We start from the raw sequence: 21,487 nt of genomic DNA on the forward strand, positions 1-21,487 counted from the left end.
TCCATCTCAGGAGATTCCCTATTTAGGGATGATACTGAACTCTAAGACTTTTCGGGCTTTTCTGTCGCCCAAAAGAGTCGCGAACTGCCTTCAGACTGTCAGTCAGTTCCTTGCTCTTCCTTCCTGCTTGGCAGTGCAGTGGATGAGTCTTCTGGGGACCCTTGCTTCAGTAGAGCAGTTTGTAAATCTAGGCAAACTGCACATGAGACCACTTCAGTTTTTCCTCAAAGCGAATTGGTGCAGGAAAACCCAACCAGACTCTTTCATCTTCCAGATTACGTCGGAAATCAAAGAGGATCTCCAGTGGTGGTCATGCGGAAAAAGACTTCGGGAAGGGAAGTCTCTTCTCCCAGTACATCCAGACCTTCAGTTTTATTCAGATGCCTCTGACCTAGGCTGGGGCGCGCTTCTGGAAGGTCGGGAAGTCTCCGGAACTTGGACTACAGAACAAAAGAATGCTCACATCAACATAAAGGAACTGCGAGCGTTCACTTGGGCCTTCTATACTTCTCGGATCTGGTCCACGGCAAGAAGATTGTAGTACATGCGGACAACACCACAGCTCTTGCATATACAGTCAGTCCCGGTTTACGACGGTTCCGACTTCTGACGTTCTGAGGTTCGACGCTTTTCAAATATATTCATCAGAAATTATTTCCGGCTTACGGCGCATGTTCGGGGTTCGACGGCGTCAAATGCGCCGGCGGAAGAAATATGGCCCCAAAGCGGCAGAATAATCATAATTTGAAGGTTTTTATGTAAAACTCAATAATAATGCAGTTTACATCGTTTTCAATGCACCCAGAGCATTAAAAGTAAGGTTTTCTTATGATTTTTGGCGATTTTCGAGCGATTTTCCGCTTACGGCGATTTTTCGGTTTACGACGCGGCGTAGAACGGAACCCCTGTCGTAAACCGGGACGCCTGTATCCGCAAACAGGGGGCACTCATTCCGTTTCCCTGTACGAGACAGCGAAGGATCTCCTGTGGGCGGAAGAGAACAGAGTCTCTCTTGTCACCCGGTTCATTCAAGGGAAGATTAACATGATTGCGGACGAATTAAGCCGCCTCAAACAGGTCCTTCCGACCGAATGGACCTTAAATCCAGTAGTCTGCGACAACCTTTGGGAACTGTGGGGCAAACCCACAGTGGATCTTTTTGCGACATCGAGAAACCACCGTCTGCCCCTCTTTTGCTCTCCGGTCCTGGATCCTCTAGCATGGAGCACAGATGCAATGCTTTTGGATTGGACAAGCTTAGATGTGTACGCCTTCCCTCCCTTCGGAATGATCAGGGAAGTAATCATCAAGCTGTCAACGCATCAGAACACCTCCATGATCCTTGTAGCCCCATTTTGGCCGAACAAGGAGTGGTTTCCAGACTTGATTCGCCTTCTGGTAGACTACCCAAGACTACTTCCACAAAAACGGTCTCTGTTCAGACAACCCCACTTTCTCAGATTCCACCAAAGATTATCTGCTCTGGCTCTGACAGGCTTCAGACTGTCAAGCGCCATGTCAGAGCAAAAGGATTTTCGAGACAAGCTGCAGAGGCAATTGCGAAATGCAGACGAGCTTCTTCTACAAAGTTCTACCAATCAAAATGGACAGTCTTCAGAAGGTGGTGCAGCCATCACAACGTCTCTTCTTCTGAAACATCTATAAGCCAAATAGCTGATTTTTTTAATTTTCTAAAGTCCATCAAGAAACTATCAACCTCTACCATCAAAGGGTATAGGTCGATGCTCAGCTCAGTTTTTAAGCACAGAGGAATGGACCTATCTTCTAATCAAGATATCACCTACCTGATCAAATCCTTCAATACGTCCAAAAAAGATAGTTCTACCAGTGTCTCTTGGAACTTAGACGTTGTACTGAAGTGGCTCTCAGGTCCTCAATTCGAACCTCTTCGTTCCATTTCCCTCAGGAATCTCACGAAAAAGACTCTTTTTAACGGCTCTCGCTACTGCCAAACGTGTTAGCGAATTACAAGCAATAGACAAAAGAATAGGATTTGCACAAGGAGACGCAGTCTGCTCCTTTTCTCTTGGTTTCCTAGCAAAGAACGAGGACCCTTCTAAACCCTGGCCTAGGTCCTTCGTCATCAAGAACCTTATGGATATATTAGGAACTGAGGAAGAAGAAAGACTCCTTTGCCCAGTGAGGTCCCTCAGGTACTATCTTCAGAGGACGGAGAAGATTAGAGGACCTTCGAGCAACCTCTGGTGCTCCGTTAAAAACCCAGTTCGCCCGCTCTCCAAAAATGCCATATCCTTTTTTCTGAGGGAATTAATATTAGAAGCCCACTCTCAGATCCAGGAAGAAGCTTTTCCTCTACTTAAGGTTAAAGCTCATGAAATTAGGGCAGTAGCAACTTTCCTCACCTTTAAACACAACTTGTCTTTTTCTTCAGTCTTGCAGTCGACGTTCTGGAGATGCAAGTCCATATTCGCCTCTCACTACCTCAAGGACATAGAAACTGTTTTTGAAAATTGTAGCACTTTAGGACCTTTATCTGTGGCTGGCATGGTGCTGGGAGAGGAAGCATGAGGAATCTACTGTTTCCTTTGCTATCCACTCGCCTTGACTTAAGGTTTTGAGTCGTTGGGAAGCCTGGGGGTACATTGTACCTGGAGTACACACCAGTTCGTGCTTTATCTTTGATAATGGTTGGGTGTTATGGTTTTATTCTGTGGTGTAGGTGACTGTTTTCATTTTGTATTCTGGTCTTCGCCCAGGGCAATGGCATCTTTTAAAACTTTGTCAGCATACGGTGTACTTCCTCCGCTGCAAAGTTTCCCACTAATGTAGTGGCTACCCTTGGCTATACTGCCACATCCACTAAAAGTTGAGAGAAGCGCCGACCAGAGGCAGTACCTTCCTGCAGCAGCTCTCTCAACAGGTAAGGAAACAACAAACATTTATTCAATGTTAGCGACCTTTCTGGTCCAAATTCATTACTTTCTTAATGTTTTGGAGTAGAATATGTCCATGCTCTTTCCCTCCTCCTTTCAATGTGGAATCAGCTATGTAATTACTTGGTAAGTTACTTATATAAAAAATGACATTTTTATGATAAAATAAAGTTTTATATATACTTACCAAGTAATTACATGATCGGAGCCCGGCCTCCTCCCCTTGCATGGACATAAGAGCATGCTGGTTTGTTTCATCCGGGACGTTATCACCTACACACTTACGATAACAGCGTCACCGCACGAACTTTGAATTTCTAAGCTGCCGTAGGTTAGGGAACCATAGCTATGTAATTACTTGGTAAGTATGTATAAAACTTTATTTTATCATAAAAATGTCATTTTTCCCTTAGTAACTCACAAATACCAACATCCCCAGGCAGCACCTCACAAAAATAAGTCTCCTAACTACGTAAATGGAAAAACCATATGCCTACACACATTCCTCCCTTGACATGAGTTCATGACGCTGTTAAAGCGTCTTCACCCCTAAGCCACCAACTGCTATGTCCTTTAAAAGATGTACTTACCCCAACAAAACTGCAATCTGCAATTTGAAGCATCTGAAAAAGGAACATGTCCTCTCTCTCTCTCTCTCTCTCTCTCTCTCTCTCTCTCTCTCTCTCTCTCTCTCTCTCTCTCTCTCTCTCTCTCTCTCTCTCTCCTTCCTTACAAAAATAGAATTTGTCAAATTTAACAAGGTACTGGTAATTAAAAGAAACGTGTCACAGATGCTAGCTTCTAAATAAGATAAGCAAATATAGAATGAAAATCTAAATCACAAATAGAGAATGGGGAAATCAGATACAAAATGGGAATCAAACAGAAAACATAAGTCAAAATTCCTTCCCAACCATCCTCGCTAACTATGTCATTTTACACAGTACAAGGTTACGACACAGTCTTTAAAAGTGTTAGGCTCCACATGATCATCACTTCCCATTAAGTGCTCAGTAACCCAGATCATTATGTCCACAGACATGAGCTCACAGATGCATCACTGTGAAAGAACATCCCATATTAATAACCAGAAAAGTTCATCAAAGTAGCATAAATAAACAATATAATAAAAAGGTCAAATAAAAGATAAATGGGCAAGAAAAACACAAAGTTAGATAGCAAAAGAAGCATAATCTCACTTGGACCTGTAAAAACGTAGTGTACAAAAAATAGTAAATGGTTCTTAAGAGTTCGATACTCATTTTCAGCAAACAGGATAATCCATCTCCAAAATTATTTCACAGCTTAAATGAGCACTACTAGAGATTGTGCCAGAATGAAAGATTTTACATCATTTTCTTTCCAGCTAAACACACTGTGACCAACCAATGCATGCACACTTCTGGGTTGCGCCCATATCACGCCTGGGAAAAGTTCCATGACGTCACCTCAGAAGATTCCGTTACACACGATACAGTATGGGTCAATGGTCAAGGATGCTGATATGTGCTAAATTTAAAAAAAGAATGTTATCAGTTTCTAAGGGAATAGAAGCTGACATCAAAACAGCTAGGCACTGAAGTAAGCATTCATAGCACCTGCGAAACTGCTGAGCGAAAAAACACGACTGCACGGTTTCATAGGCAGTGGCAACGCATTACAGTAATACCCCTAACTTGCGTGAATTCACAGACACACGAACTTTTCATCGAAACCTAACTAATTGTCATACACAAGTTTTTCACAGACGACTGAACATTTCTGAATACTGAGAAACCCTGCAAAAGTGTTTGTGTAATTTATGTAATTTATAAGTTTTCAAGCTTTTATGTGTAAATTAAATAACATTAAATAATAGAGATACAGTAATTATTTCTCTCTTCTCTCTCTCTCTCTCTCTCTCTCTCTCTCTCTCTCTCTCTCTCTCTCTCTCTCTCTCTCTCTCTCTTACTGAGATGAAAGAATTTTTATTGTACAGGTATACATATGTTTATTAGTTTTGTATGATAAATTAATTATTTATCTAATAATAAGTACTAATTTTCAAATAGTAATAAGATTAAGTAATAATAATAAAATGTAATTACAAAATTTATACTATATGTGATACATATTTTAAACAAACCTGTATCTTTCCTGTATCTTTGTGAACTCACTCGAGGGCAAAGCTGTCAAATATGTCTAATTTATGTGCCAGGATGGGGGGGAGTGTTGCGATAGTGGGTCAGAGGATTCCTAAGTAATCTCTCTCTCTCTCTCTCTCTCTCTCTCTCTCTCTCTCTCTCTCTCTCTCTCTCTCTCTCCGTAATAATTCATAAATAATTTCACTATTAATTTAAGGACAACAATTATCTCTCCCTCTCTCTCGTTCGTAGTTATTATTCACACACATTTTACAACTTATTACTATTTCTCCGTACGTCTTTACCTGTAAAATAGAAAATTTGTAATTGATCTAAATTTACCTGTACCATTTACAAACTGTAAATTTGCTAGTGTGGCAAATATTACATTCTAAAACATAGAGACAACTGAGAGTTGTATTGGTCCAGATACAAAACACTGTTTATCAAAAATCATTTCAGAACAGAGAGAAAGAGACGTACTAGAATAAAGTAGTTCTTAAAAACGAGGTTGAGAAGACTTCTAAAAATAGATTGGTCGGAAGGGGAAGAAAGAGAAATAGTATAGTAATCTTCACACTCCTATATTTTTACATCAACCATTTATTTCTTTTTTTAAGAGTAATGTATTAAGCTAACTTTTAAATGAAATTACAGTAACTTTAATTTCATTTAAAAGCTGTCTCTAGAAATAAGCATTTACAGTATTTGCATTTTTAGGGACCGTGCCAAACTTATGCGAAAATTCGTTTTGCGCGAGGAGTTCTGGAACCTAACCTCCTGTAAGTTTGGGGTATGACTGTATTAATATTCCTACAAAATACATACATATATATTAAATATAGATTGATACACACACAAACAATTGCAAAAATTCAATTACATTCATTTATAATTTGCTTAATACTAAACTTGATTTGTAATCTCCAAACACTTATGAAATGCACCTTCAATGTCAGTTTGCCCTACAGTAATTCACTGTCTGTTTTAGTTTCACGGATAATGGTAAAATTTATCATTTAAATATTTTATAAGTTGCCAATAAGACTCCAGCCAGCCATTTTTGCACGAAAAACCATTTTGTGTTCTTCATGCAAAGATGACTAGGAAATGATAGGGCACTAAAAGAACCTTAAAATACCACTATAACTTAACCTACGGGTGTTTGCTGGTTATAATTTTGCCGTATTAGCTATGGGGGCGGGGGCCAGTATTCTTACCTTATGTCGAAATTTTATTAATTTTTTATTTATCACTTGCGCATAGCGATCATGGGTTCAAAATAACGAGAATGAAGAGCTCTTTTCAAAAATGTAGGTTACAATTTCATAATGTGTATTGGCAACTTATAAAATAGTACCAAACTATTCTTTCTTGTCCCGGCCTGTGCTAACAAAAAGTCTTCAGCATCCTGGTCTGAGATGTTGAGTCCTTTTTAGATAGCAACGCAGTGCTTTTGACAGGACAAAGGAGCAATTCATCTGGATCATTGTTAACAAAATCCCCAAGGGAGGTTTGTTAGCTATGAAAAATACAAATTAATTTGTCATATTTCCAAAATTAAACCATCATGAAGAAGCATATTAGGTATCCCAATCAAGTAACACTTACTGAATACTGTAAAAGTTTTGTCGTGATATCATAAAATAATGTGTGAATTCACAACTCCACTGTCACTAAGTGTTCTTAGTACCAGACTTATTTGTCTCTAACAAAATTACCAAATACAGTGATACCTCAGCACTCTTCATTAATTGGTTCCAGAATGCACAAGTACCAAGTAAATTTTTCCCATAAGGAATAATTAAATTACTTTGTGCCAGAACCCCAGAAAATGATAATTTTAAAGCATTTTATGCTCTGATGGGTTTGTGTTTTACTATTTACAACTCTGAATAGCTAATGATAAATAAAAACGCTAATTAGATTAAATACAAGTAGAGTACATGCAAATACTGCATAAAGTAACTTTACACCTTTCCTGTACTGGGAGGCATGGATTGTGTAAGGGGATGGTGGAGAGAAGGGGTGGTGAGGAGGAAAGTTATTGCTTGGAAGGAGAATCCCCTTCCAATAAAACATTGGGCACTTGTGTGTCTGGTGTTTTTTCCCTTTCAATTTTCTGTCCCTTATGGCCATTGAGCCTTGATTGAGACCCTTCAGGTTTAATTTTCACTAAAAACCTATCAATTAATGTTTGCTTTTCACATTAAGTATTCGCGGATTTTAGCTATTTGTGGGCGGGTGTGGGATGCATCCCCCACGAATACAGGGTGTTCACTGTACTGTACAGCTTATAGCCACAGATTCTGCCATGCAGAATTCATGGTCTTGAGGAGACTTTGCTGCAGGCCTTAAAGTTTTTTAAGATTACTGATGACCTGCTGCTCCAAGGGCTGGATCAGAGGATTTGTGTTAGAGAACTTGAACTTAATGATTATAAAATTAGATTCTGCAGTAAAGTCATCTTGTAAGTCTGGAGGGTGGGCAGGAGCATTGTCTAAAAACAGTATTGCCTTCAGGAGCAAATTTCTCTGTAGTAAATATTTTTTCATGGATGGACCAACAACTTCATTTATCCATTCTGTGAAAAACTGCCTGGCAACCCAAGGTGTTTTATTTTCCCCTCCACATAACAGGTAACTTTTTATTTTAACATTGCTCTTTTTGATTGCTTGTGGGTTTTTATTATGATAATGTAGTAAAGGCTTTGAGTTTTCCATTCCATTCCGACTAGCATTCCCACACAACAACAACAGAGTTATCCTTTCCTTTATTGGATTGTATCCTGGCAATGCCTTTTCCTCCTGAGTTATGTAGGTCCTGTTGGGCATGTTTTTATTGTCCAAAATAACCATGTCATCACAGTTAAATAATTGTTGGGTAGTAAAACCCTCATCCTTCACATAGTTCATGAACAAATTCCTCATCAGCAGCTTTTTTGTCACCACCAGCTGCCTCACCACAGTGTATGCCAGTTATCTTTCTGAAGTTATCAAACCAGCCATGACTGGCTGAAAACACTTCGCTAACTTCAGCACTCGTTCCAGGCTTTGTTTTTAAATATCGGCAAATCATGACCTTGGAAACACTTATCACCAGCTAACTGTTTTTGATTTACCCAAATTAGCAGCAATTCTTCCACTACCTCGATTGTTGGAGGTTTCTGCTTAGACAAATCACAGCTTTAACTCCTTACACAACATTTGATGCTTTGATTGCTTTATTTTTTACGATAGTGGAGACCCTAGTTGTAGGCACATGGTACTCAGCAGCAAGACTAGACGCAAATAACCACTCATATTTAGCCATTCTCTCTCTCTCTCTCTCTCTCTCTCTCTCTCTCTCTCTCTCTCTCTCTCTCTCTCTCTCTCTCTCTCTCTCTCTCTCTCTCTCTCTTCTACTCTATCATGTTTCTGACTAGTTTTTTCGGTATTATCACCTACAATTTCTCGTAAGACTCATGATGCACTCTATGCACAAAAGTATGCCAAGGTGTGTGATCTTTATTTGTCCTTTACTGTGGAGAAAATATCCGTGGACTATCCAAAATTAGTAAACGACAGATACACAATGATTCCAGATCTTCATACACTGGAGAAAATGTCTTGATATATTTAAATTATGCATTAAAATAAGTTTCTGACAATGAATGTGCAAACACACACACATGATATTTAAAAAATATGCAAAAAAAGTTATAGCTGACAGACGGGTTATGCACTGACTGAAAGCAACACAATGACTAAAGCATGAACCCATGAATCTGTTTGGAAGGGAAGGGATAATTAGTCACAAGTCTCGATGCATTGAAACCGAGGTATTACTGTAATAAATTCATTGTCCATCAGTACCAAGTAACATCTGTGAACCAGACTTTCACAAATATACTTTTTACATCAGTTCTGTCCATTTTTCATAAGGACTTGTTATGAATCAAACTTTCATGTTAAACAGAATGAAAAAATTAATTCAAGGGACTCAGCGTTAGTGCTGCTGTGGGTTCCTTATTCATTCCTCCATATTATCAAAGTACTGCACTAATAAATAATGATAACAAACCTTATACAGCAGTTGCAACCTGAACATCTTTGACACTAATTTCAGCCCTCTTAGACTCATTTCGTTCCTCCATAATGGAAAAGAAGCCAGAATTAATGGCTGCTGTTAATGAAAGGCAAAACATATAAACAAAAATAACTCGCAGAATAACTAATAAAAGGAGTATAAATAACTATTGGAAATTGGTTGAAATGAATGCTTTTCAATTGTCCATCTTTATATATCGTTTCATCTTGCCGTTTTCTCATGTACAGTTCTGAATGATCATGGATTCCTGGTGCTTGGGTGTTATCCCTAAATTCCATGCATCCATTCATCCGCCCCTTTTTGTATCTTTATTCTGCCACATTATTGTTATCATTCCACATACATACTTATGCTGCCTTTTTTAAACCTTTGTGAGAGGATCCACCATGTTTTGATGTTGTATTTCTACTGTAGTCATTTTTTTTTATTCCTTTTAGTCTTCTTTATGTTTCAGTTGCCATGGTTTTATTTGTTTGACTTATTCTTGTCATCTGTGTATTACTCACTGTTGTATAAGCTTTAAGCAATCTTTTGTACAGTATTTGGTAGGGACAATAATAATAACAATAATAATTCTTGGTGAGTGAAAGGCATATGGCAACTCAGAAAAAAGTTTTCTCATAATTTTTCACGCAATAAATTAAGTACCTATAATTTTCATTTTATAAATCATATGAAGTATGAATCTTGAAATATGTTGGTTTCCTGATTATACAGTATAGGTTTGGAAGAAAATGAGAAAGCTAACATTTCCGCCCAAAGCATTGCAAATAGTTATCTGTAGTGAATAGGATACGCATTAGAAAAATTACTATAATGTTGAATTAAAACTTGAGGCTTATTTGTCTTGTGCCCGTTTATATATGTAAAAAAAGCAAGTGATAACACTTGTCTCAAGGAAGAGGGTCCAATTTTGATTCTTAGGGGAAGAAGGAATGATTTACGGGATATTACTTTAAATTTACTTTGACATGGTTGATCTAAGTAAAGTATGTATTTGGTGGTCAGTTAACCCTTAAACGCCTATTGGATGTATCATACGTCGACTAAAATTGTCTGTTGGGTGCCGAGTGACGCGTACCGCACGCCGACTACAAAAAATTTCAACCTTCGTCAACTTTGACTCGACTGAAATGGTCGAAAAACGCAATTGTAAGCTAAAACTCTTACATTCTAGTAATATTCAATCATGTACCTTCATTTTGCAACAAATTGGAAGTCTCTAGCACAATATTTCGATTTATGGTGAATTTTTTGAAAAACTTTTTTTCTCCCGCGCAGAAATCACGTTGTCGTAATGTTTGTAACTGTTTTTATATTAGTCAGCCGATAAAGTTTCATAATTTCTTCCAGAAAATAACTCATGGTTGTATTTTATCAGTTTTGAAATATTTTCACTATTCGATAACTGCCAAAATTTCAAGTTTCGTCAATTTTTAAGCCGAAATGGTCAAAAATGCAATTATAAGTAAAACTCTTATATTCTAGAAAATTTTGCAACAAATTGAAGTCTCTAGCACAAATTTCGATTTATGGTGAATTTTGTACACGGCGTGTAACTCAGCAAAATACAACCCATTTTGGTTGTAGTTCTTTTATCAGTTTTATTTGAAAATATTTTCATATAAACCAAAATACAACTGCCAAAATTTTCATATAAACCTCGATCTGCCAAAATTTCAACTTTGTCAACTTGACCGAAATGGTAAAAACGCAATTTTAAGATAAAACTCTTACGATCTAGTAATATTCAATCATTTACCTTCATTTTGCAACCAATTGGAAGTCTCTAGCACAATATTTTGATTTATGGTGAAGTTTTGAAAAAAACTTTTTTCCTTACGTCCGCGCCAGAAATTCTTTAAATCACGTTGTCGTAATGTTTGCACTGTTTTATATTAGTCGTTACATAAAGTTTTATATATGGAAATGTGCGCAATTTCATGTAGAATACAACGGAAAATAACTCATGGTTGTAGCTTTTATCAGTTTTGAAATATTTTCATATAAATCACGATAACTGCCAAAATTTCAAGCTTGGTCAACTTTAATTTCGACCGAAATGGTCAAAAAATGCAATTATAAGCTAAAACTCTTATATTCTAGTAATATTCAATCATGTACCTTCATTTTGCAACAAACTGGAAGTCAATATTTCGATTTATGGTGAATTTTTAGCACGTTGTAATCAGCCGAAAATTTCGATTTCTTTATTTTGTCGAATTTTTTCTGTTCTATATTAGCCGTTAAAAAAAATGAAAATTTTGTCATGTACAATACGCAAAATACAACCCATGGTTGTAGCTTTTATCAGTTTGGAAATATTTCATATAAACCACGATAACTGCCAAAACATCTCAATTTTAAGAATGATTAATATTTCGTCATTTTGCAACCAATTGGAAGTCTCTAGCACAATATTTTGATTTATGGTGAAGTTTTGTTTGCATCGTTTTATATTAGTCGTAGAATACAACAGAAAATAACTCATGGTTGTAGCTTTTATCAGTTTTGAAATTTTATATAATGAAAATGTCGTCAATTTCATGGTCAAAAAGCAATTATAAATACTAGTAATATTCAATCAGCATTTTCATCTAGCACAATATTTTCGATTTCACGGTGAATTTCTGAAAAAAAAGCTTTTATCAGTTTTGTAAAATTAGTCGTTTTCTTTTATATATAAATCATGTAGAATAACTAGCTCATGGTTGTAGCTTTTATCAGTTTGAAAATTTTCATAAATCACGATAACTGTCAACTTCAAACTCAACTTTAACTTTGAAATGGTAAAAAAACTCAATTGTAAGCTAAAACTCTTACATTCTAGTAATATTCAATCGTTTAACTTCATTTTGCAATAAATTGGAAGTCTGTAGCACAATATTTCGATTTATGGTGAATTTTAAAAAAACATTTTCCTTCACGCTTGCGCGTAACTCGGCGAACATCTCAGAAATTCTTTAGTCTCGTTGTCATAATATTTGCACCATTTTATATTAGTCGTTACATAAAGTTTTATATATGAAAATGTGCGCAATTTCATGTACAATACAACAAAAATAACTCATGGTTGTAGCTTTTATCAGTTTTGAAATATTTCCATATAAATCACGATAAATAGAAAAATTCTACTTTCGGTCAACTTTAACTCGACCGAAATGGTCGAAAAACTCAATTGTAAGCTAAAACACTTACAGTCTAGTAATATTCAATCAATTAGCTCCATTTTTCAACAAACGGAAGTCTCTAGCACAATATTTCGATTTATGGTGAATTTTTGAAAAAACATTTTTTACGTCCGCGCATTACGAATTCATGCATCATTTTGTGATAATATTTTCTCTGTGTTGCTTTGATCATTTTAAAATTTGTTATATACCAAAATCATTAATTTAGTGTACAATACAACTAAAAAAATTAACTCATTAGCTTTAACCGTTTTGCTTACAGCGATTTGTATACAATTATATACGAGTTTTTTTTCGCTGTCATATATTCCAATATTTATATATGATAATGATTTTTTTTCATTTCTGATGGTTGCATACTAAACTTCAGGCAATGACAAAAAAAATGAGCCCAAAATGAACTCTTAATCTTAAAAACTAAGCGTGCTGTGATTTTTTGAAAAAAACTTTTTTTCCGCTTCGGCGCTAACTCACCGAACGCCGCCGGCATACGAGAGACGTTTTTGTAAATAGGGCTTCGGCGTTAAAGGGTTAATTGTTGTTGGTCTTGTAAGTGTAAGAGAGATAAAGAAAATGTTAAATGCACTTTTAAATAAGGAAGGAGCGTGACAAGGTAATTTCTACCCAATTCATTGGGGTAGAACCATGTCTCAGACATTTTTGCTGGTATGTTAAAAAAATTCTGGATAAAAGGGCATTGATGAAATCTTAGTCAATGTGACAATTAATCTTTCTTCTGTTCCTTTTTCTTAGTATAGTAACCCTCTCCTCTTTGAATTTTATCTTATGCCAAGTTGATTCTGTGTATAAGAATTTAGATTTTTAATGTGGATTTTTGCCAGTTTTTAAAATCATCCAAATGTAACTTCCAGGTCTCCTTAGGTACACCAATATATGAGTGCAATAAAAGATGTCCTTGTCCAACTGCATGCCCAAACAGGGTAGTGCAGAAGGGAAGAACCTTCAGCCTAAGTATATTCCGCACTGATAATGGTAGAGGATGGGGTGTCAAAACTCTAGAACCAATTAAAAAGGACTCCTTTGTTGTGGAGTACGTTGGCGAAGTTATTACATCTGAGGAAGCAGAACACAGAGGCCAGCTATATGGTAAACCAGACATTTTATGTTAATATATGTTAAAAGCTTTTAGTCACTTAATAACTGTGAGATGATAATTTTTTATTATAATTGGTTAAACACCGTAATGAGTATTTATTTTTAATTTTATATATCCCTTACTGTCAAGTAATTGCTATTATAGTTTCTGCCAGTTAGATTAAGAAATTTTGTGGTTATACTAAATACCCATTTTTTACTTACCCTTTCCCAGACAAGAAAGGCTGCACGTACCTTTTTGACTTGGATTTTAACAAAGGTGACCAGAATCCTTATACTGTGGATGCTGCAAAGTATGGCAATGTTTCCCATTTTATCAATCACTCGGTGAGTTTGCAATTTGTTTCAAATTTAGAGGTATTTATATTTTTAGGTGTATCATCACATGGAATGAATACTCTGTACTTTACATTATTATTATTATTATTATTATTATTATTTGTTATTATTACCACACCATTAGCCACCTGGAACCTTCCAAAGGTAAAAATTTTTTTTATATTTTCATTTTACCAAGACAGAATTGTCCAGTGAGGCCATACGGTCAATATTTTTAGAACATTCTTTGCAACATGATAACTCCACTGCAGTTTTCACAGAAGGCTCAAAGTCAGATGCTGGCGTCGGCTTTGGAGTGGCCTTCCCTGATACTGAAAGAAGCTGGAAATTATCTTCTGTTGCATCTATTTTTACAGCAGAGCTATATGCAATTTTAAATGCTTTAAAGGAAATTGTTATTCAGAATAGAAATAATTTTATATTTTGTGACTCAAGAAGTGTTCTTCAGTCAGTGGAATCTTTTAACTCTTTAAACCCTCGGGGCTTAAAATTAGGAGCACCATTCAATTAATCAAAAGTGGACAAAAATGTCAATGCATTTAATGCAGAAATTTCTGTGGATGGAAACGAAGCAATTTCGTTGACGGCCTTTACAGCAAAAAGAAGTAAATTTTTGTTGTGTGCCTTCCCATGTTGGGGTGGCTGGGAATGAGAAACTGACCAACTCGTAAAGTCAGCAGCCAGCTCTCCAGAACCCAGAAGATGCCTACTGCCGTATTGGGATTTATATCCTCTAGTAGGTCAGAAAATTAAAAAGAGCTGGCAGTTCCAGTGGGAAAACATTGCAACAAACCAAAAAATGTGCAGTATTACATCATCAGTGTCTCCTTGGTCATATCTGTATATGCCAAGGAGACAAAATGATGTTATGTGGATTGAGGATTGGACATACAAGACTCACTCATGGGTTCTTGATGTCCCATGAAAATCCTCCATTTTACGATGACTGTATCGTGCCCTTCACTGTAAGACATTTGCTGGTCGAGTGTCCCAGCATTGGGAATTTGAGATGTAGGTTCCTGTCCTGGGGTTGTGACAGAGAAGGTAATTTTATTGTGGCTACAGTCCTCAGAGAGGATTGTAACATAGGGCTGTTATATAGCTTTATGTGGGAGGCAGGCCTCCTCAACAAAATTTAAATTATATAAAGTATTGTAAGTATTAATAATATGATTATGTGCATATTTCTTTTTTAGATATTTTATATGAAATTCTTCTTAAACTTATTTATTTTTAGCTTTCTGTTTAAATTTATTATGGGGTCAATAACCTAGATGTTGTGACTCTAATTTTAATAGATATAATCAATCAGTCAGAATAAGATCGTGACTCATAGGGTAGCCCTGTACAAAACTGCAGTGTACTGCCTTATTTAAGGTGCTTTCTCAGATTAAAGCAGTTTTAGGTACACATTTCTTTCCATAGAGAAAATAATGAAAACATGGTAGTCCTAGAATGGAATATGAAATAGTAGATGTAAATGCTTTGATTTTATTCTCTGTTTTGACCTTGTTTTGGCAGTGTCAGTAGCATGCCCTTTACTGTCATTATAGATAGCAGTGAGAGTATTTGCCATGTTCATCTGACCAGCTAGATTTTTTCATTGTATTTTTCATCCTTTCCTTTTCTGTTTACTTGGGCCTTTGCAGCTTTAGTTGTTTCCTACCCATTTTGTTGACTCTACATTGAGACAACCGGGTCACACTGAGACTTGCACAGCTCCCCCAAAGAATGTTTTTAGATAGTAGATAGTAATGTATATGAATGTCTTATGCAACCCTGGGAGAATACAGTATATGTATATGTCTGTCCTCTTGATAACAAAATCCAGAAAGTAACATGAGCCCAGTACAGTAATGTAGCCTAAACAGTAGCTCAGAGTTGGTGTAGCAATTGTGTTGAAATGCTTTATTCTTTCCTCCTTTTTATGTTTTTTTATCATCATTATGTTGTAAATTTTGACAAAGGTAGCACTTTAATATAATCTCATTAATAATTGAATGTTCTTGATTCATTGTTAATTCCATGTGAATTGTAGGTTCCTTGAGCAGTTGAGTGAATGTCTGGCTGTCTGTTAACCCCTTATTCTTCTTGTGTGTTGTTATATTATTCTGAGTTTTGATGAAGTTTAAATTTTTTAATAGAATGTGATTATTATAATTGTGTTCAGTAAATATAGTTCATTATATATAAGGTTTGAATAAATGATGTACGATTGCTTAAGCTAAGTAGCTTAAGAGGTGTTTTGGAGAGTTTGAGAGTTTTGTAAATTTTTGTATTCCATAACACACAAACAATAGAAGTGCTCAATTTAACTAATAAGCCTTATACAAACACTTAATTGCATAAAATATTTACCAGGCATTTTATGTATGGGCACCAAAGTCCCTTTCTTGTTATTATCAATATCATTGTAAGTTTTGACAAAGGTTGCAGTTGTGATATACTGTCAATTATAATTAAATGTTCTTGATTCATTGCCAATTCTGTGTAAATTGTAGGTACCCAAAGCAGTTGTGTGAATCTGTCTGTGTGTGTTTACACTCTCTCCTGCATGTGTGCCAGTCTATTCCAAGTTTTGATATAGTTGGTATCCCCAAAGAGAATGTAAGTAATATATTTGACTACATACTACTTTTCTTTGTCTTCAGCTTTGCCCATTTCTATATGGGGTTGCTGTTTCTTATCAGCCTTCTCCACCTTCCTCTGTCCTATACATCCTGAGTCCTTAACCTTTCTCCTGCATGTTGTAATAGTATTGTATCCTTCCATCTGAACTTTGGCCTTCCCTCCTCATCTCCTTCCCTCCACTTCCACATCCATACTCAAAACCCTTTTACACACATGAGCATCTTCTCTCCACATAACATGATTACATACTGTACTTATATTAAGTTTAAACAAATGATCTATAACTGCCGAAGTTCAAGTAGTTTAAGATATGGAGTGTGTAAGGATTTCATAAATTTTTATTATTCCATAAGACATGAATAACAGTATTGGTTAATATATCTAATTGCCCCTACACCAGCACTTGCATAAAGATTTGCTTGAAATATTTTGTGAAATATTTTATTATTGATATTTAGTGTATAGATACCAATATACCAGTACAAAAACAATAGTCACCCACCTGTTAGAAAATCATTAGACAAACATGCACACACACATGCAGTGCATACAGCTTTCTCTTTATTATTATGCCTGTGTATTGTTTTATTCATAATGATATTTAACACTTGGCAAGACCATCCTCAAATAGTGTCATTTCTGGGCTCGACCTGTGTCACCCAGTGAAATGGTTCCATTTAGCACTCATTTCTAGGTATAAGTATTGCTACATATACCAGAGAAAAAGCTATCTAGAATGCCGGGGTTACCACCCCTGGATCGAACACCTATAATCGGTGTCGGTATATACTAGGGGTGAGCGAATTCCACTATCACAGGCCTTCGTCCAATAGATCTCTCTATTCTCAAATTCCCAAATTGGGTGTGCCGTTACAAAGCCGTAACCAAGGATACCCACCCGCTCACCCACTAGGCGTCATCACGAGACCGCAACGTCATTCCAATTTTAGCACAACAACGAGAACACGTGAAGTTTTTGTTTGGTGATTGTGTTCCCTATTTTGGCAGCTCATCATGTCTTCCATCGAGTTTTTCTCACCATCTAAGTTGAGTACTAATTCTGGTTGGATTGTTTATTGCAGAGGCAACGTATTTTAGGTTTTACGTAGATATTGTTTACCAATACAAACAGCGCTGCGTCATGTCCACGCGTGAGCTGTATGTTTGCCTCTTCTCGTTTTCGACCTTCAATCTCAACTATTTTGATAAATGATCGAATTCTCCTAGTTTTTATATATACTCCATCTAGTTTGGAGCTTTTTTGGAGAATTTACCGTATCGCTGGTTGGGGATGAGGAATCGAGTATTTGCCTCTTCGCTGTCATGTAGGCATTAGACTCCCCATTTTCTGACAATAGAATTTGGGTCCTTTTATCGGTCTCCCCTCTCCTCCAGCGATCTGGTTACTTCTCAATGGTGTAAATTTTTTATTCATGATGTTAATTGTTATGTACAAGGAAGGATGACACATATATTCCTAGATTAAGTTTTGCGTACGATTCAGCGTCAGGGAGGCCATTTTGGGTACCTTACGTGTACCCAAATGTTACCGAAGATAATGCATATTCCCTGGCCTTCCCTGCCGTCAAGTCAACTATGTATTCATATAGGTATTTAGATATGTTTAATCCTAGGCTACCCCATTTCACGAATGTTTTCTATGATATTTTGTTTGTTTATATATTTGGTAATTTTATTTCTAAATAAGGTAGTTAACTAGCCTAACCTACCTAGGCTAGGCATGACAGTGCACTTACACGATGTTCTGGCTACCTAACTCTCCCGACCAGTCCATTAGGTTTGGGAGGTGAGGTTAGTCTAGTGTGCGAGTTCCTTTAGCGTGAGGGATCCACACTTTTTATTTTCCTCCAGTCCAAGTTGTTCCAGTCTTGTGAAGGGTGGCTGAGCTAGGACGTAGGTCCTTCTCTCCCCACACCAGTGGCATTAACCCTGGCCTTCCTGACTAGTCCAAGAAACTTGGTTTTTGGAGAGTAGGCTACGATCATTTAACTCCATATTCTCGTGTATGTAGCCTAGTTACTGTCCTTTTACCTTAGTGATTAGAAATTGGTGATGTCACCTGAGCGTTATCCTCGTAAGGGGGAAGCCGTTCGCTTACGTTCGGCACCCCGAAGGTGGTTATAGTCGGCGTCTGGAGGGTGCTACCACCCGACTGGTCGCATTCGCCGGTTTCCGCCACTTACTACCTTTCCCATACGGGCGGTGTTTTGTTAGCTCGCTTCTAATGGTTTTACTGGTTAGTAGCTGGAGCGTCGAACATTGTTCCGTGAATGCATGATAACAGTTAGGGTATGTTAGAATTCACTTCTCCGCCGGTCTAGTCTGATTTTTCGTTGTTCTTATCCAATTAACCACCCCGGTGGTATGAGTCACGGTTGTTGGCATTTTCCAATATCTGGTTTCCGCCCTGGCGCGGTTGTCAAGGGGCCATACACCCCCCCTACTCCGCCACGGTGACACCGTCCTCATAAATATAAGACACAATGAGTTTTCAGTGACTATTCACGGTGGAATATCATAGAGTACCTGTTTATAGCATTTATATAACCAGTTAGAACATTCGTCAGTTTAAGCAATATTTTAGAATTTGCTGCCGGGATCAGTCCCGGAGGGGTTTTGCCTTGTTTCACTTGTGTCATCTTATAAGCTAAGTTAAAGTATTCTCTCGTCGCCGGTCCTATTCCAGCGCCTCTTGCTTTAATAATACTCATATACCATCATTCCACTTACAGATGGTACGTTGTCAGGAACCAGGGTGCTCGGCCGTTCTCCAGCAATCGTGCGGACACGAGGTGTGCCGCTCGCACTCCAGCTGTGCAGTGCATGTTGGAGATGTGACCGTTTGGCACCCAGACGGCTGTGAAATCTGTTACGCTCTCTACGGACTGGCATCCAATGAGTCGGTAAGTGATGAGAGCCTGCTAACCTTTAGCCTCTTTTGGTATTGATGCCTCATATAGAAACATACAAATGAGAATATTTTCAGTAAATCCTACCTTCTTTTCCAGTCTAACCCGGCAATCCGTACCTCGGCGCTGTCGTCCCTGAAGACCTGGGTCGGCGGATTTGGGAGGAATGTTGTGTCCGGCAACCCCTACGTGCTCTCGGAGGAGATCTGTAATCTCCTCTACCCTGGTGCCCGGATCTCTGCCGCATTACCGAGGGAGTTAGCCGCCCCAATCATTGAAAAGATCAGACTAGAAACGCAACCCTCCCAAGACAACACCCTGTGCGGAGAGGTGACAGAAGAGGTGGCGGCTATTAACATCCACCTGGAGCCCATGAGTGTAGATGACCATCAGGTAGAAGGTAGGGTGGTAAGTGAGGCAGGCGAGGTTAGTTTGGATAATTCTTTATTTAATTCACCTTCTTCTTCTTCCTCTTCCTTCCAGGGATTTCCGAAACCAGCTAACCTTGGGGACAGATCTCGGTCTGTTATGCCCAAGGTGAAATCTCAGAAAAAGAAGGACTTACCAAAGTCCTCTAAACCTCAAAGGTCTAATCCGCCAGCTCTCTAAGTCGCCACTTGGCTCCCCAAACTGGTGGCGATCCACAAGTAAGGCTACTCCCCCTTATAAGGGGTCGAGGTCCAGAGATTCAAAATCTAAGTCTCCACAGCCTGGATTTGATTCTGAGGCCTTTGTCGATCTGCTAATGCAGAAAATCGACTCAAAGGTAGAAGCTAGGCTAAAGGATCTGGTCACAAGCTTACAGCCTTCCGGAGAGTCAATGCAGTCATTGGAACAAAAGGTGCACGCCCAGGAAAGGTTGCTCTCGGATTCATCCAATCCGAGCAGCACATCAATCCCATGTTGTCCCGGATGCCTTCAAACTGCCCCCTTTGATAAGGGAAACCGTGGCGACTGGCCTTACATGCCCCTGCATAACGGCACATTGACCATCGAAGGTTTAGGCACTCGTCGTCTGGAGGAACTGGAGTTCTTTCCAGCCGACCTAGTACCCCCCTATCCAGGTTTTGCCAGGTTAACGGAAGAAGCCTGGGTTAGGTCTGATAAGGTCCCTAAAGAAACAGTTATCTTCCCAAGGGACCAAGCTCAATCCACCCTGTTGCGCGCTCTCACAAGTTGGGAGTGCAAGAACACGAAGCTTACCTCCTTCAAGGGAAGTTTTACGATGTTCTCTGTTGGTGACGCCATTCCTACCCCTTGCACTACTAAGATTACGGAGTTGACCCTTCAGGCGGGGCTAGATGGCAAGCCTATGCCTCAACTCCGGGAAACGGATTCTACTTCTCTTCTCTTCCCCAGAGATTTGGAGTGTTGGTTGGGAGCTCCGACAACCTTTACGGTGGGGAAACTCGACCCCGAGTGTGCCTCCACCCTATTCAGCAAGCAACTTCCCAGAATTCCGGAGGCTCTGCTCAAAGCAGAATTTGAGGCCAAGTGCAGGTTGAGTTGCTCCCTGCACTCAGTCACCATCTCAGAGGTAACGGCATTAGCTTATAATGATGAGCCTTTGTTTCAGGTCCTCACGAAGTCGTTATTGGCTTCCTTCCAATCGGATCTTTATGACTTTGTGATAGCCAGACAGAACTGCAGGAAACACATCTTCGCATGAGCCCAATAGGCTGGTGAGAAGTTCTATCTGGGGTCCTAACCTCTTTCCAGAGGATGAGGTCAATAATGTTATGGCGGAGGCTACTAGAGCGAACCAGTCTTTGCTCTCGTTGGGGCCTTCCTTTCAAGAGGAAATTCTCTGAGACCTCCGGACCTCAACCTAAAGAAAGGAAAAGGTTCAGAGGTTCCAGGGCTTTAAGAGACCTCAAGCTCCAACAGTGCTTCAAGCGGTACCGGTCTCACAGGTCGGCCAGCCTTCTACATCTAAGGCGCAACCTCAGCAGCAGTTTGTACTGATGCAGCCGGCTCAGCATGCTTCCGCTACGCCAACTTTCGTGACGTCCCCAGCTTTCAACGCCTCTTTTGAGAGCCATGGGACATTTCGAGGCTACAATAGACATGCGAAAGGAAGCAGGGCTATAGCTGCCTACAGAGGTAGGGCAGCATCCAGGTCCCTCTCACGTGGAAGAGGAGGCCGTGGAATC

At 38.5% G+C, this 21,487-nt stretch overlaps 1 protein-coding gene across 3 annotated transcripts in view; it reads left to right on the plus strand.

Annotated features, from left to right (window-relative positions):
• Nucleotides 1-21,487, plus strand: part of LOC136847456 (histone-lysine N-methyltransferase SUV39H1-like) — a 933,410-nt gene that overhangs the window by 857,838 nt on the left and 54,085 nt on the right. For all 3 annotated transcript variants that reach the window (XM_067119163.1, XM_067119164.1, XM_067119165.1), the window contains 2 exons: nucleotides 13,191-13,425; nucleotides 13,649-13,761. In XM_067119163.1, the coding sequence (XP_066975264.1) occupies nucleotides 13,191-13,425; nucleotides 13,649-13,761 (348 nt within the window). The remainder of the gene's footprint in view (nucleotides 1-13,190; nucleotides 13,426-13,648; nucleotides 13,762-21,487) is intronic.

The sequence above is a fragment of the Macrobrachium rosenbergii genome, chromosome 16 (assembly GCF_040412425.1).
Source record: "Macrobrachium rosenbergii isolate ZJJX-2024 chromosome 16, ASM4041242v1, whole genome shotgun sequence".
In the NCBI taxonomy this organism is placed as follows: Eukaryota; Metazoa; Arthropoda; class Malacostraca; order Decapoda; family Palaemonidae; genus Macrobrachium; species Macrobrachium rosenbergii.